Below are 14,814 nucleotides of genomic sequence, written 5' to 3' on the forward strand. Positions count from 1 at the left end.
TGTCATTTTTATTTTGAGTTGCTGCTTTTTATTCCCCATTACATGCTCTTAAATTTCATATTTTAATGCTGAAAGTTAAAGGACTATTTCAATAAGGATGGCCTGGCTTCAGGCTAGCACCCCCACAGATCAGCTGTTTCAAAGGAGCTCCAGAAATGCACAGCTCTGTCCATTGTGTAATGGAGGGAACAGGTAACTGCAGCGTTGCTCCCATTGAAGTGAGTGGGAGCATCACTGCAGTTATCAGTTTTGCTCACTACTACACAGTGGATGGAGCTGTGTAGTTCTAGAACTGGAGCTACTTGGAGACAGCCGATCGGCATGGCTGCAGGGGGTATCAAGCCCTTGCCGATTAGATATATAACATATATCCAGAGTTGCTCCAATAGCTCTGCTAGAGCTATTTTAAGCGCCATTTGCTCTAGAATAAAACATGATGCTCAGTTCTGCACAATAAAAAATAAAAAATAAATTATCTTTGTCCCAGTCCATTAAAACAAGAAGGGATCTATGATCCTAGATCAGTGTTCTTCAGTAATCCACTCCAAAAAGATTTTTTTCAGAATGACCCTTTGCATTAAGTTTGACTCTCCTTGGATGGTTGGAAGGCCCCTTCCTTTTCAATCTAGCAAGTGTCAACATCAGTGGCTTAACCTGACAGCTTTGTACACAGTTATGCACATTACTGTATATTTTTGTTCCACATCCGAACCGCATTTTTCCATATCACCACCAAGATGGCACACAAGGAGATTTACCCCTGACCTCTGTAGAGGCAGGAACAGAGAAAGGTTTAAAGCCCCACCAATACCAGTGTTTCCTGTCCCTACAGAGGACAGGGCGGAGAAAGGTCTCCCTGTGCGCAGGAAGATGAAGATAGGAAGTCCTACCACAACACCATATTGGATTGTGGTGTCCCCCCTGCGGTCCTGTGCTGATGCTGAGCAGAGGGGGGTATCGGGAGGGCTCGCTCCGGTTGATCTGGAGCCTGCTCCCGGGGGCGACGTCTCCCGCCTTTTCCCCGATGGGTTAAGCCGGCTTTGCCTGTTCGGCGCTTTGAAAACGAAAATGTGTCACATCCGGGAAGTGACTAGAGCAGCGTGCGGCATTCTGTCTGGCATCGAGCAGAGGACCTACACTGATCTGAGATCCTTATCCACCAAGATCTTCAACTAGGCAGAACAAAACGTAAGATCCATTTCGGCGATCCATCTCAAAGGGTTGCTGAATCTAGAGGCGGACTATATCATTCGGAGGAAGTTAGACCAGACAGAATGATCTCTAAATACAGAAGTCTTTCAAATGATAGTAGACAAATGGGGCGTTCCAGAAGTGAACCTGCTTGCTTCAAGGAAGTATCCGAAGGTAATAAGATTCTGCTCCCAAAATCCCTGGGTATTAGATGCATTTACCCTAGCATAGGACGGGGTCTCAGTTACACCTTTCCACCGCTTCCACTCATCCAAAAGTGATTCAAAACCTCCATCAAGACAATACAACAATAATTCTAATAACCTCATTCTGGCCAAAGAGAAGCTGGTTTTCCTCCCTCAAGAGAAACTCTATCTCGGATCCTTGGCCTCTTCCATCCAGGAAGGACCTTTTTCATCAGGGACTGATTTTACATCCCAATCCAGAGTTCCCGAGACAAAGGCCTCTTTCACATGAATGTGTGCATGAAGCCTTAGTCAGGTGGATTAGGAACACTATTTCCCTTTACAATTAGATTCAGGACCTCCCTTGTCCTGACAGCTCATTCAACCAGGGTCATGTCCTCTTAGGCTGACAAAGCAGGAGCAGCCTTAGAAGACATTTGCAGAGCTGCTACATGGTCTAGTGTACATACATTCATGAAGCACTATAGCAGGGATGGCCAACCTGAGGCTCTCCAGCTGTTGCAAAACTACAACTCCCAGCATGCACAGACTGCCAATAGCTATCAGCCTACAGCAGGGCATGGTGGGAGTTGTAGTTTTCCAACAGATGGAGAGCCTCAGGTTAGCCATGCCTGCACTATAGACTAGATTTTTCCAAAACTTTAGACTTGTCATTTGGACGTAAAGTGCTTTAGGCATTTCCCCCCCCCCCCCCCAAAATATATAATTTTGTATATCTCCTTGTGTGCCGTCGTAGTGATTATTTGGAAATCCGGAATTGGTCTTAGAGGTAATTCCGTTTCCATGAGATCGGCACATTATTCGCTCACCGTTTTGTTTTAGTTTTTTTCGGGAGGACTTTCTGGTAGGTATGAGGTAATGCCTTCGGAAACACTGGTGTTGGTTTAAACCTTTTTCTGTTCCTGCCCCTACAGAAGTCAGGGGTCAATCTCCTTGTGTGCCGTCATGGTGATATCATGGAAACTGAATTACCGGTAAGGCTAATTCCAGATTTTGCAGAACAAATTATTCCAATGGGGCTGCATAAATGTATGTCTGCCGTAGCCCAGCAAAAAACATAGAATTTTGTGGACTGATAGGACATTTCTGCAGAATGGAAAAGAGAACAGCAGCATGCACATTGCTGATGTCTGTGTTTTGTGGATCGCAAAATCAAATAGTCATGTGCATGGGGCCTTTAACTAAGCCAGTGCGATAAGCTTATGTTATCGTGGAAGGAATTACGGTACTTTAACTCCTGCCAGATCTGTACTCTTGGTCTAAGGCTACTTTCACACTTGCGTTCAGAGCGGATCCGTCTGAGACGGATCCGCTCATATAATGCAGACGGTGGCTCCGTTCAGAACGGATCCGTCTGCATTATATAGTTAAAAAATTTCTAAGTGTGAAAGTAGCCTCAGACGGATCCGTCCAGACTTTACATTGAAAGTCAATGGGGGACGGATCAGTTTGAAAATTGAGCCATAGTGTGTCATATTCAAACGGATCCGTCCCCATTGACTTACATTGTAAGTCTGGACGGATACGCTTGCCTCCGCACGGCCAGGCGGACACCCGAACGCTGCAAGCAAAAAAATCAGACATTGTGCTGTCCGATTTTTTTCAGGACCCATTGAAAATTAATGGGTCCAGATCTGTTCCGCAAAAAACGGAACAGATCAGGAAAGAAACAACGGACGTGTGAATGGACCCTTAGGCTGTATTACACGGGCAGATTGCCAGAAAATCGCTAACGAGTGTTCGTAGTAACTCATGTTGGGGTGGAAGCATCCTTCATATTCAGCGTTTCTCAGACACATACCTGAGAAGATCTATGTATTGTTAAAATGCCTATCAGTCACCCCTCTGGCTTCTGTTCACACTGTGAGCATAGGGGCTACACTGCTTCTTTGAGGCTGGGTTCAGACCTGAGCGTTTTACAGCTGGTTCCTACGCGCTGTAAAACACTCAACAAGCAGGAACCAATGATTCCCTATGGGAATGGTTCTCACCTGAGCGTTTTACAGCGTGTACGATCGCGCTGTAAGACGCCCCAAGAAGTACAGGAGCTTCTTTGGGGCGTCTTGTCGCGCGTTCCCGTACATAGACTTCAGCGGGAACGCGTGACAATGGGCATTCGCTTGTCTCTGTATGTGCGATTTGCAAACGCCCGTACAATCGCGCATACAGAGCGTACGTTCAAGTATGCTCAGGTTTGAACCCAGTGTTAGAGCTGTTCACTTGGTTGAATAATTTTATGTTTATTTTTCCTTTCTTGGGTTCAGAATTAGATAAAATAATGGAGACCTGATATGAAATTAAAATCATTACAGCAGTCTTTAAGGGTAAATATTCACCCTCCTGAGGTGGAACATCTCCTTTGAGTTTCCTCATGTCAATACCAAGACGAGGATATAAAGCCTTGACAGAGTCAATCAGGGTGGCTGCATATTTTACTATCTCAGCCAGAGATCAGCAACCTTCAGCATTCCAGCTGTGGTGAAACTACAACTCCCAGCATGCACACCTCCTTGGCTGTTCTCAGAACTCCCAAAGGAGTGAATGGAGCATACTGGGAGCCACATCACTTTTTGCCCCCTGGAGGCCCTTCCTAAGACCACCATCTTGGACCACTCAGCTTGACCCTCATCATGACCATCAGTTAAGTATACTCTTGACTACTCTTTGGTTGCTTTACCGTTTAACCAACCGTCTGGGTGGTCATTTTTGCATTTGGTGGTGTGTGTTTTGGTTTGGCCTCCAGTTTATTATTTCATTTTTTGATATTTGTTGAGCACTTCTTGTGTCCATTTGACACTGATGTACAGATATGTCCCCTGATGAACCCCCTTTTGAATGAGGAGGGGGGGGGGGGGGGAGAACGCGTCGGGACACGTGGTTTGACAACCAGTATCTAACATATACTAGTACCCAAATATCCATATGGGCTAGTACACCAAGGGCATCATAAGGATAGACAGTATAGGCACGTGGACGGAGTGTGCCTACCATCAAGGCACATCTCCGGGCTGAGGACTTGACAAGGGACATCATAGGGATAGACACTGATTTGGCACGTGTTGCCCCGGTGCTTTCCCCCTCTCCCCCATTTTTGTCTTCCTCAAGCTTAGCCTTCTGTCTGATCCAGACCTTCTTTGTTTTGTATAGTCGGTTTTTTGTGTTGTTTTTGCACTACTGTATATCCCTTTGGTAGGGATTATTTATTTTAGATCATTCCAATAAAAGTTAATTTTTAGGTAGTCGTTTTCAGTGATAGTGTTTAACTAGTTTGGCGACTACCATCTACATTTACGATTATAGCCTTACTGGGAGTCATAGTTTCACAACAGCTGGAGGTTGCTGATCCCTGATCTTAGCTAATGTGGTCCTACTCCTGAGTGAGGAGCAAGTCCTTATGCTACTGTAATTGTAGCTCCTGTCCCTGGTCTCTAGATTATGGTACTTACCTATTCTCTAGATTACTTACCTAAGAGTAGCTGTTCAAAAGGCAGGCAGGAACATGATACTGCAGGCTGCTGGCCATTTTTTTCAACACATGTGCTGAGGAAAGCATCTTGGCAGCTGAAAGTTTTGGGCATCATGTCTCTGCAACTGCTTGAGCCTTATGGCACTTATGCCCTCTATATAGAGAAGAGATCCTGCGCCTGTGGAAATATACCCCAGTGAGGTTGAACCCTGTCATTTCAAGATTATCAATCCCGCGATAGCGCTGCCTCATCATTGTACCATTCAGATGCCGCGTTCATACATGATCGTGGCATCTGAGTGTGAAAACTGTAAAATTAACATTAAAAAAAAATATATATAAATCAAACTTACCGCATCCATTTGCTCGTGACAGGCCGCCGCCATCTTGCTTGAAGATCTGGCGTGAGATTATGTCATCACGCGGCTGACGCACGGGATTTCGGCCGAGACGTTAAATCAAGATATCGGCCCTTCGTGAGCAAATGGTGGAGGTAAGAATATTTTTTTTTAATACTATTTCAGGTTAAATCTGTTCGCTTACACGAAGCACGAGGAAATTCGGCTTTGAGACAAATCGAATTTATCATGAAATTCAGATTGAATTCCACTTTGTGGGATTCGATTCGCTCATCTCTAGTAGAAACATCTCAGAGACGAGTGTTCCGTGTTGTAGCCGATCTGGATTCTGTTGACTAGTAATAACTCTTAACTAGGTTGAGAATTGCACCTGGAGGTGCATACAACCAGTGGGCTCTTGAAATCCCTTGAGAGGTCTCTCTCCTCAAACCTCAAAAGTTAAAGTTAATGCTACGTAAGGTCCTTCCTGACTCACCCCACAGACTCAGGGTGAAGCAATCTGTGTAAAAGCAGACATTACAAGCAGAGTGGCACCAGATCAGAGCCCCTTCATAAGGAAGTTGGATGGATCATGACACGGACAGAATTGAACCCGACCTATCTGTCTGCTGTACTTATTTGAGGTTCCTGAACATTGGTTGTTGACCAACAGAGTCAAGGTCTAGCAATTCCAGGAGAATGGACTCTGAATCCAGAAATCTTCAAGCAAATTGCCAACATGTGAAAAAGTACCAGAGATTTATCTCAGGGCAATTGGGTTCAGTGCCAAAATGGAAACATTCATTTCCATTTGTCAGGAGGACAATCCCTTGGCAGCGGATACCCTGTTCATTCCTTGGAGGTTCAAGCTGGCCTAAATTTCCCCACCAGTTTCCATCATACCTACGTTCTATGAAAATCAGGCTAGACTAAGTCATGGAGATGGAGAGTCAAGGGTGTTACTGAAACTTTCCCAGTGCAGACCCTGAGTGTCTAGGGCATTCAACTCTGCCATGATCTGGAAAGATTTAGCCTGATGGTGGACCAGCCTCTATTTCTATCTGGGGTTCTCTCCTATCCAGTCATGAAGACCATGGCACATTTTAGGCCCCAAATTTACCAAAAGGTCATGTTTCCCAACCCATTCAGATGAGTCAATGGTGTAACTGGAGACTTCCCAAATGCAGATCGTGGGTCTAGGGCACTGAACGCTGCCAAGACCTGAAGAGGTTCAGTCGGACAGCCTCAAGGTTGACTAGCCTCTATTACAAGACGCCTCTCTGACTCAGTCATGAAGACTTTGCCACACTTGGGTTCTAAATGTACCAAAAGGTTATATTTCCCCATTTATGAGTCAAGGGTGTAAGTGGAGATTTCCCTCACTGCAGATTGTATGTCTACAGCACAAATCTCTGCCAGACCTGAAGAAGTTCTGTCTCCTAGCCCAGGGATGGGCAAACTGCGGCTCTCCAGCTGATGGGATTTGTAGTTTTACAACAGCTGGAGAGCCGCAGTTTGCCCATCTCTGCCCTAGCCTATAGGTTTACCAACCTTTATTATTATCTAGAGGCCCCTCTGATGCAATCATGAAGACCTTGATGCACTCTGGTTTTCAATCCATGAAAAAGTTATATTGTTTTCAAATAATTCAGATGAGTTAGGAATATATCTAAAGACTTCTCCAGTGAAAATGATGTATGTCTAGAGCACTCAATTCGGCCAGGAGCTGGGGAGACTCAATCGGACAGCCACTATAGCAACTTGGTGGCTTCTCAGTCATGAAGACCTTGTCATAGCCAGGTCTCAATCCACTTAAAGGGCTTCCACAAGTATCAAGTGAATCTATTCTGCTTGAATTCTCAAGGAGTGGATAGTTCTAAACCACAGATTATCACCCTCTTAGGCTTTCTGCAGGAAAATTTTGGAAAAGGAATCTGAAAATCAACCTGAAAGTCAAAATTTTGGTGATTCTGCAAATTTATCTGTCACAAGAGTCCTTGATGAAAAGGTTCCTGAAAGGTTTGCTAACATTTGGCCTTGACTTAATCCTAAACGTATTAAGATTATCTCCCTCTGAACCTCTGGATGAGGTTTGACACACACACTAAAGAGGTTAGTTCTATCTACTTATGAAATCTGTAATGAGAAGAGGGAGATCCTAGTCTTGTCATCAGTGGATCTGTACTTCAGATTCCTCTCTGACCAGGTTTTTTTTCTAATGTATTATCAGACTTAACAAAAGGATTGTACCTTGGTAGGGTTTCTTCCTAAGGTACCATCAAACTTTTTCCTTGGATCAAGAAATGTACCTACCTCCCTTTTTCTCTTAGCCTGTTGATGAAAAACAGTTGATACTTCAAACTGCTGGACATTAGAAGGGTTGTCCTTCCAGAGAAAGAGAACCATTTCGCTAGTGCACCATCTGGAAGTGGCTCCCTACAAGTTAAAGTCAGACTTTTTAACAAGCCTTGGAACATGATATTGAAAAACAGCCAAGCTGAATATCCATCCATAGATCCATTGGTCCCCACTGATGGAAATAAAATCAATAAAAGAAAAAAAGAAAGGAGGGAATTGCTCCTTATATTAATGAATGATATTTCTTATTCCTGTGGTTTATATGTGGTAAGGATGTGCCTTCAGCAAGCACCAAGCAGGGATTGGATCTAGGGTTTTGGTTTTATTTAACATACAGATTTTCTTATAAAGCTGTCGCTCATCTGGCTTCTCTTGTTGTGATCCCACAACTCAGTCTGGTCCCAAAACATCTGTGTGAGGATTCTTGATGGTAGGTACCCTATTTGACATTTGTCACTTCTAGCTGACTGTGTCAGTTGGCAGTTCTTGTCATTTTCTGTCTGGGTTTGTCCTTCCTGCTGAAGGTGGTCCTTTTTTAAGGGAAGGCTCTCTACACCATTTTGTCTCACAGTTCTTTCACCCAGTCTCCTTCTGCAGAACTGGCTCTTTTCATCTTTCTGTACAAAATCTAAGGCTTTCATTTTATGGATTAGGTTTCACAGCCTATTGTGCTAAGGGAAGGACTCTCCTTTTCTTACTTACAGCTCATTCCACAAGACAATTTCCCCTGGGAATCTTTCAAGTCATGCTACAGTCTACTGTGTCCCCCAATGACACGTGGGAGAAAAGATTTTTGATACTCACCTGTAAAATCCCTTTCTCATTGGGTTCACTCCAGGACACAGCTCCCTCAGCATTGTTATTATTTTTTAATACAGCATCTGATTTTACAAGATGAATATGGCCCTTTTGCTCACTGTCTGCTTCCTAGTGGCAGCAGCTATACCCCAACGAACAAGGATTTTACAGACAAAAAACTCCTTGTCTAAGTTAAATGGAATGGATCAGAAAAGCTTTTTGTTATTTGTAAGATTTCTACAAGACTGCCTATTTTAGGATCACACAGGCTGACAGTGTGGTCAAATGTTCCCATTTACTCAGCAAAGGCTAAAGTGGCTGTAAGGAAGAGTGGAGCCTGCTATGCTATTCTGTACAAAGGAATTCTGCAAAAAGCATATGGCGCAGTTACAAACCGGATTCCCAAAAAGTTGGGACACTAAACAAATTGTGAATAAAAACTGAATGCAACGATGTGGAGATGGCAAATGTCAATATTTTATTTGTAATAGAACGTAGATGACAGATCAAACGGTTAATCCGAGTAAATGTATCATTTTAAAGGAAAAATACGTTTATTCAAATTTTCACAGTGTCTACAAATCCCCAAAAAGTTAGGACAAGTAGCAATAAGAGGCTGGAAAAAAGTAAATTTGAGCATAACGAAGAGCTGGAAGACCAATTAACACTAATTAGGTCAATTGGCAACATGATTGGGTATAAAAAGAGCTTCTCAGAGTGGCAGTGTCTCTCAGAAGCCAAGATGGGTAGAGGATCACCAATTCCCACAATGTTGCGCAGAAAGATAGTGGAGCAATATCAGAAAGGTGTTACCCAGCGAAAAATTGCTAAGACTTTGCATCTATCATCATCAACTGTGCATAACATCATCCGAAGATTCAGAGAATCTGGAACAATCTCTGTGCGTAAGAGTCAAGGCCGTAAAACCATACTGGATGCCCGTGATCTCCGGGCCCTTAAACGACACTGCACCACAAACAGGAATGCTACTGTAAAGGAAATCACAGAATGGGCTCAGGAATACTTCCAGAAACCATTGTCAGTGAACACAATCCACCGTGCCATCCGCAGTTGCCAGCTGAAACTCTACAGTGCAAAGAAGAAGCCATTTCTAAGCAAGATCCACAAGCTCTGGCGTTTTCACTGGGCCAGGGATCATTTAAAATGGAGTGTGGCAAAATGGAAGACTGTTCTGTGGTCAGACGAGTCATGATTCAAAGTTATTTTTGAAAATCTGGGACACCATGTCTTCCAGACCAAAGAGGACAAGGACAACCCAAGTTGTTATCAACGCTCAGTTCAGAAGCCTGCATCTCTGATGGTATGGGGTTGCGTGAGTGCGTGTGGCATGGGCAGCTTGCATGTCTGGAAAGGCACCATCAATGCAGAAAAATATATTCAGGTTCTAGAACAACATCTGCTCCCATCCAGACGTCATCTCTTTCAGGGAAGACCCTGCATTTTTCAACAAGATAATGCCAGACCACATTCTGCATCAATCACAACATCGTGGCTGCGTAGGAGAAGGATCCGGGTACTGAAATGGCCAGTCTGCAGTCCAGATCTTTCACCTATAGAGAACATTTGGTGCATCATAAAGAGGAAGGTGCAACAAAGAAGGCCCAAGACGATTGAACAGTTAGAGGCCTGTATTAGACAAGAATGGGAGAGCATTCCTGTTTCTAAACTTAAGAAACTGGTCTCCTCGGTCCCCAGACGTCTGTTGAGTGTTGTAAGAAGAAGGGGAGATGCCACACACTGGTGAAAATGGCCTTTTCCCAACTTTTTGGGGATTTGTTGACACCATGAAATTCTGATTCAACATATTTTTCCCTTAAAATGGTACATTTTCTCAGTTTAAACTTTTGTTCCGTGATTTATGTTCTATTCTGAATAAAATATTAGAAGTTGGCACCTCCACATCATTGCATTCAGTTTTTATTCACAATTTGTATAGTGTCCCAACTTTTTTGGAATCCGGTTTGTACATATTTTTTATTTTTAACACAAGAGCCTATGAGTGACATGGTACTCTATTACAATGCAGAAATCCTTCCAGATGTACACAATGTTCACTGTAAATGTGAATTATCCCTTAATTTTTATCATTCATTTGAAAGTATATTGTTCATTTAATAGTACTTGCAATACCTTCATTGAAGAACAGTGGTATATAAAAAAATAAAATAAAAAGGGGGGGGGGGGGTATAAAGAGAGATATTTAGTGTATTGGTGTAAATCCCGAACATTAAAGGCTATTGACACCTTTTGGGGATTTTTTTATTATTATTGGATTGTACTAATTTTAAGCCAAGAATCATTTTTTCATTTGCTCTTTATTAAAAATGTCCCTTTGTACAGCATTGAGGTTCTCCAGTAGTAGGCTGGCTGTTTACACTGTGTTCCATCAGGGACCTCAGCTGATGGCTTATGTGAAGCCTTATCTCTGATCTCTCAACAGCTCATAAACACTTATTATAGCTTAAATATCTGTATTAAAGTTAGAGATACAGTAGGGGTCCCATGTACTTCTTGGAAGCCAGATTACAGCCTGTGTAAGATGGACCATGTGGCATAACTTCTGCTGGGACAGTTTATTGTGCTGCACTATGGTATTTGGTTGTGCTGGGGCAGTATATTGTGATCCACTATGGTATTTGGTTGTGCTGGGGCATTATATATCATGTTTCACGTTAATATTTGGTTCTGTTGCAGAACCATATACCAAGGTGTAGCACAATATACACTGCCCCTCCATGTGTGCTGGGCCTGCCTACAACATGGGACACATTTCTTTTTCCAGGGCTACTTTAAATTCCCAGTCCGCCCTTGAACACGATATAGCCTGCAAGCAACAGCAAATAACCAGCATCTTCCTGTTACAATAAACCAGGAGGCATGAAGACCACTCATTCTCTAATCGACCAGGAATTTATGCCCTTTAAATCATTGCATCCATTTATACTGAGCTCAACCTGGTAACAAAATTTCTTTTTTTGTAGAAAGCAGAATAATTGAGATAAAATGTAGACGAAAGAAGGGTGGAGATTTTTTACAAAATACACATGATAGAATACAAAACGTTTTCAGCTGAAACTACATTTTGTCTAAAAATACAGAGTTCACATTAAAGGTAGTAGATGCAAAAGAACAATATCGTTGAAGATAGAGATCAATGACCTGTTGAAATAGCTAAAAAAAAAATAAGAATAAAATGACTTAAAATGTCCTGTAAAATATTGTGCTTCCTCTGAAGTAGTCCTATTTTCTGATCTTACTCCTCTTGGATATTGGTTCACCATTCGTTTGCCTTTGGTCATTCTCAGTTGAGGTAATACCTGGAATCTATCCAAGAAAAGGCACAAGATGACTGATTTGCCTCTACAGTTGTACAGTTTTAAAGTGTGAGATGCATAAAGAAAGGCTGGACTACAGTATTATATGCACAATGTTTCAAGAATGTACACTTTTTACATAGACAAAAAACTGTTGCTAAATGAAAAAAGTAGGCTGATGCTATGCTATGAAGTATGGCCGGTGTGAATATGGCCCCAATGAGAACAACAACTTTTCCTGCAAAAAATAAGTCCTCTTAAAAACAAAGGAATTACAGCAACAATGTTTTAAACCCCTTTGTGCAAAATAACATACAGTTATTTTGTGCTGCTACATACACGGTGAATGCTGGTAGTACTCCTGACACCTGTGGGACTAGGATCTGACTGGGATCTGTGTAAAGTGCAAATCCCGGTAATTTATCCTTTCAAATGCAGTGTTCAATAGCAGTGAAATGCAGGGTTCCAGTCAATTGCAATGACAGCCTGGGGCCTAGTAAAAGATCCCAGGCCTGCCATAGCAAAACGCAGCTGCAGCAGGGCTTTAGGAAGCCAGCAGAATCCTCACAGATTGCAATAGTGTACTACTTCAGCCTATGGTCACCTCACCCCATAAATAAAATTGAATAAAAAAGTGATCAAACATTCTTACATAATCCTAAATGGTACTATTAAAAACTACAGCTTGCCCTGCAAAAAAAACTAACAAAAAAAAAAAAAAAAAAAAAAACACCACAACAACAACATACTCAAGTTGCTCTTCAGACAGAAGTATTAAAAAAAAAAAAAAAAAAAAAAAAAAAAAAAAAAAAAAGTTGGATGTCAGAGTATGGTGATAAAAAAAACTTACAAAATTTCAAGGAATTTTAGTCTGGTGTTCGGCATCACTGAAAATTGTATAGATTAAAAAAAATATGGAGTTTCGTAATTTTAACCATATTGCCATAAAGAATCATATTGCCCATTTTTCAATACAAGATATGATAAATTAAATGGTTCCTGCCATTCAAAAACAGAACTTGTACATAAAAAAGAAGCCCTCATACAGCTATGTGGATGAAAACAAAACAAAAAAATAAAATAAGTTTTGCCTCTTCAAAACTCCTTCAGAGTTAATGTCTAAAGTAGGTGACATCTTTAAATGTTATAAAAAAAAAAAGACTTAAAAGTGAACCCACATGCGCTATATTTTAGATTTGTCGACTACACAGCCAATGAAAACATTAGGGATTCATTTCATAAAAGTACTAACCTCCGGCTCTACTAGATCCATGCAGATTTTCTGGTGCTGGATGTTGGATGCATCCAGACTAATTTTAACTTTTACTTTGTCAAACATGTGGAAAGTTTTATTTTCGACAGTTAGTGAAGGAATCTGAAAAAAGTAGAAAATAAATAAATAAAAAAAACTTACAACCACATACAATGTCATTATTTTAATGTTCTCCTTTTAAGTGCCTGACTTTACCTCGTCATTGAAATGCAGCTGGCACTTGACTCGGTTTTTTCCTTCAAAGAAGACTGTGCCTTCTAAACCAAACTTGGGGATCAGAACAACGATTGCATTTTTCCTAACAAACAAGATATATCCTTCCTCGTTCACAATGCCTTTTGTTTTGAAAAAGAGCTGTCAAAGACATAATGCAAGCGTTAAAGAAAAACGGAGCAAGAACATTAATCCTGATCAAGTGTGGTAATTACCAATTTCTATCATTTACTAAAGACCGGCACTTCCTGCGTCGGTCTTAATAGAATTTTGCAGTGTCTTGTTCTCGAAAACGGAAATCTATGACAGTTATGGGTTGGCGTAGATTTCATTTTAAGTCAGCTACAAAATTATGTAAAATGTGTTGGGCTGAGCATGCCCCGCCCCTTACTATAAGCTACACCCACTTTTTTGAGCAGTGAAAGAACATTTTTGCGCAATATGGAGTCTGTGCAAAGTTTTGAAACTTTGGTTCGTTAGAGAATAGCATACAGTTTTAGTAATCATACTCCTTGTGTCCTCATTTATCAAAACTGTTTTAAGAGAAAGGCTGTCCTTGTTGCCCACAGCAACCACTAAACCTCAGCTTTAATGTCTTACAGTGCGCTGGAAAAATTAAACGCTGCACTCTGACTGGTTGCTATGGCAACGAGGACAGCTTTTTCTTTGTGTACTCCTCTACTATGTATGCAGAAGGGCTGATCGCTGCAAAGAAATACATACCCGAGTGTGAAAGGCAACAGACGCTCTCTGCGAATACTGCGCCATTTTATGCCTGTAGTTGATATTTTTGCTGATTTCCGCCTGTTTATGTTTATCTGTAAGATCTGGATAAGTGCAGTCTGCACGCACTGCTACAGCGAGAAGCCGATGTACTATGATATCAGCGTACCTAGAAAAAGAACATTGAAATTAAATTCACTTTTTTTTTTGGTTAATCGTGCCTTCCAATATTATAGGCCCACAAACTCCCAAAATTTTAGAGACCTCTTTAGTTAAATCCTAGTACTAGTTTTTGTACTACTTAAACTGGCATACAATAACTTTGGGTGCATTCACACGAACGTGTCTGTTTTGCGGATTGCAAACTTAAAAAAAAAAAAAAATTAAAAATATGGATTTTTGTACTTAGCGTAAATTCCTTTTCTCGTTGGAAGCATTGGGGGACACAGCACCATGGGTATATGCCCAGCTGCCACTAGGAGGCTGACACTAGAAAAGAAAAAAAAGTGTTGGCTCCACCCAGATGGGCTATACACTCTGCTCAGACACTACACTAACCAGTTAGTCTGGATTTCTGATGCTCTTACTGCATCCGGACCAACAGTGAAGCCAACATGTCCTAAACCAAAAAGAGAACCATTATCAAAGGGTCCAGGGAAATCCGGAAAACCTTACCGAAGGGGAAAAAAAAGGTGGGATCTGTGTCCCTCAATGCATCCAACGAGAAAAGAATTTTACGATAAGTACAAAAATCCATTTTTCTCGTGAATAGCATTGCGGGACACAGCATCATGGGACGCCCCAAAGCAGACCCCGAGGGTGGGAAAAAAAGGCCATGCGAAGAACCTAGCGCACAGCCGCTTGCAGAACCTTGCGACCCAAACAGAGGCATCAGCAGAGGCCAAGGAATGAA

General features: G+C 41.8%; 1 protein-coding gene across 1 annotated transcript in view; it reads right to left on the reverse strand.

Annotated features, from left to right (window-relative positions):
* Positions 1-10,674: 10,674 nt before the first annotated feature.
* DIS3 (DIS3 homolog, exosome endoribonuclease and 3'-5' exoribonuclease) overlaps positions 10,675-14,814 on the reverse strand; it is a 39,495-nt gene continuing 35,355 nt past the window's right edge. Inside the window, exons 19-22 of the mRNA XM_044285280.1 lie at positions 13,902-14,070; positions 13,161-13,319; positions 12,945-13,067; positions 10,675-11,702 (exon numbers count right to left, since the gene is read on the reverse strand). Coding sequence (XP_044141215.1) covers positions 11,619-11,702; positions 12,945-13,067; positions 13,161-13,319; positions 13,902-14,070 — 535 coding nt within the window. The 3' untranslated portion in view covers positions 10,675-11,618. The remainder of the gene's footprint in view (positions 11,703-12,944; positions 13,068-13,160; positions 13,320-13,901; positions 14,071-14,814) is intronic.

The sequence above is a fragment of the Bufo gargarizans genome, chromosome 3, assembly GCF_014858855.1.
Source record: "Bufo gargarizans isolate SCDJY-AF-19 chromosome 3, ASM1485885v1, whole genome shotgun sequence".
Taxonomy (NCBI): domain Eukaryota; kingdom Metazoa; phylum Chordata; class Amphibia; order Anura; family Bufonidae; genus Bufo; species Bufo gargarizans.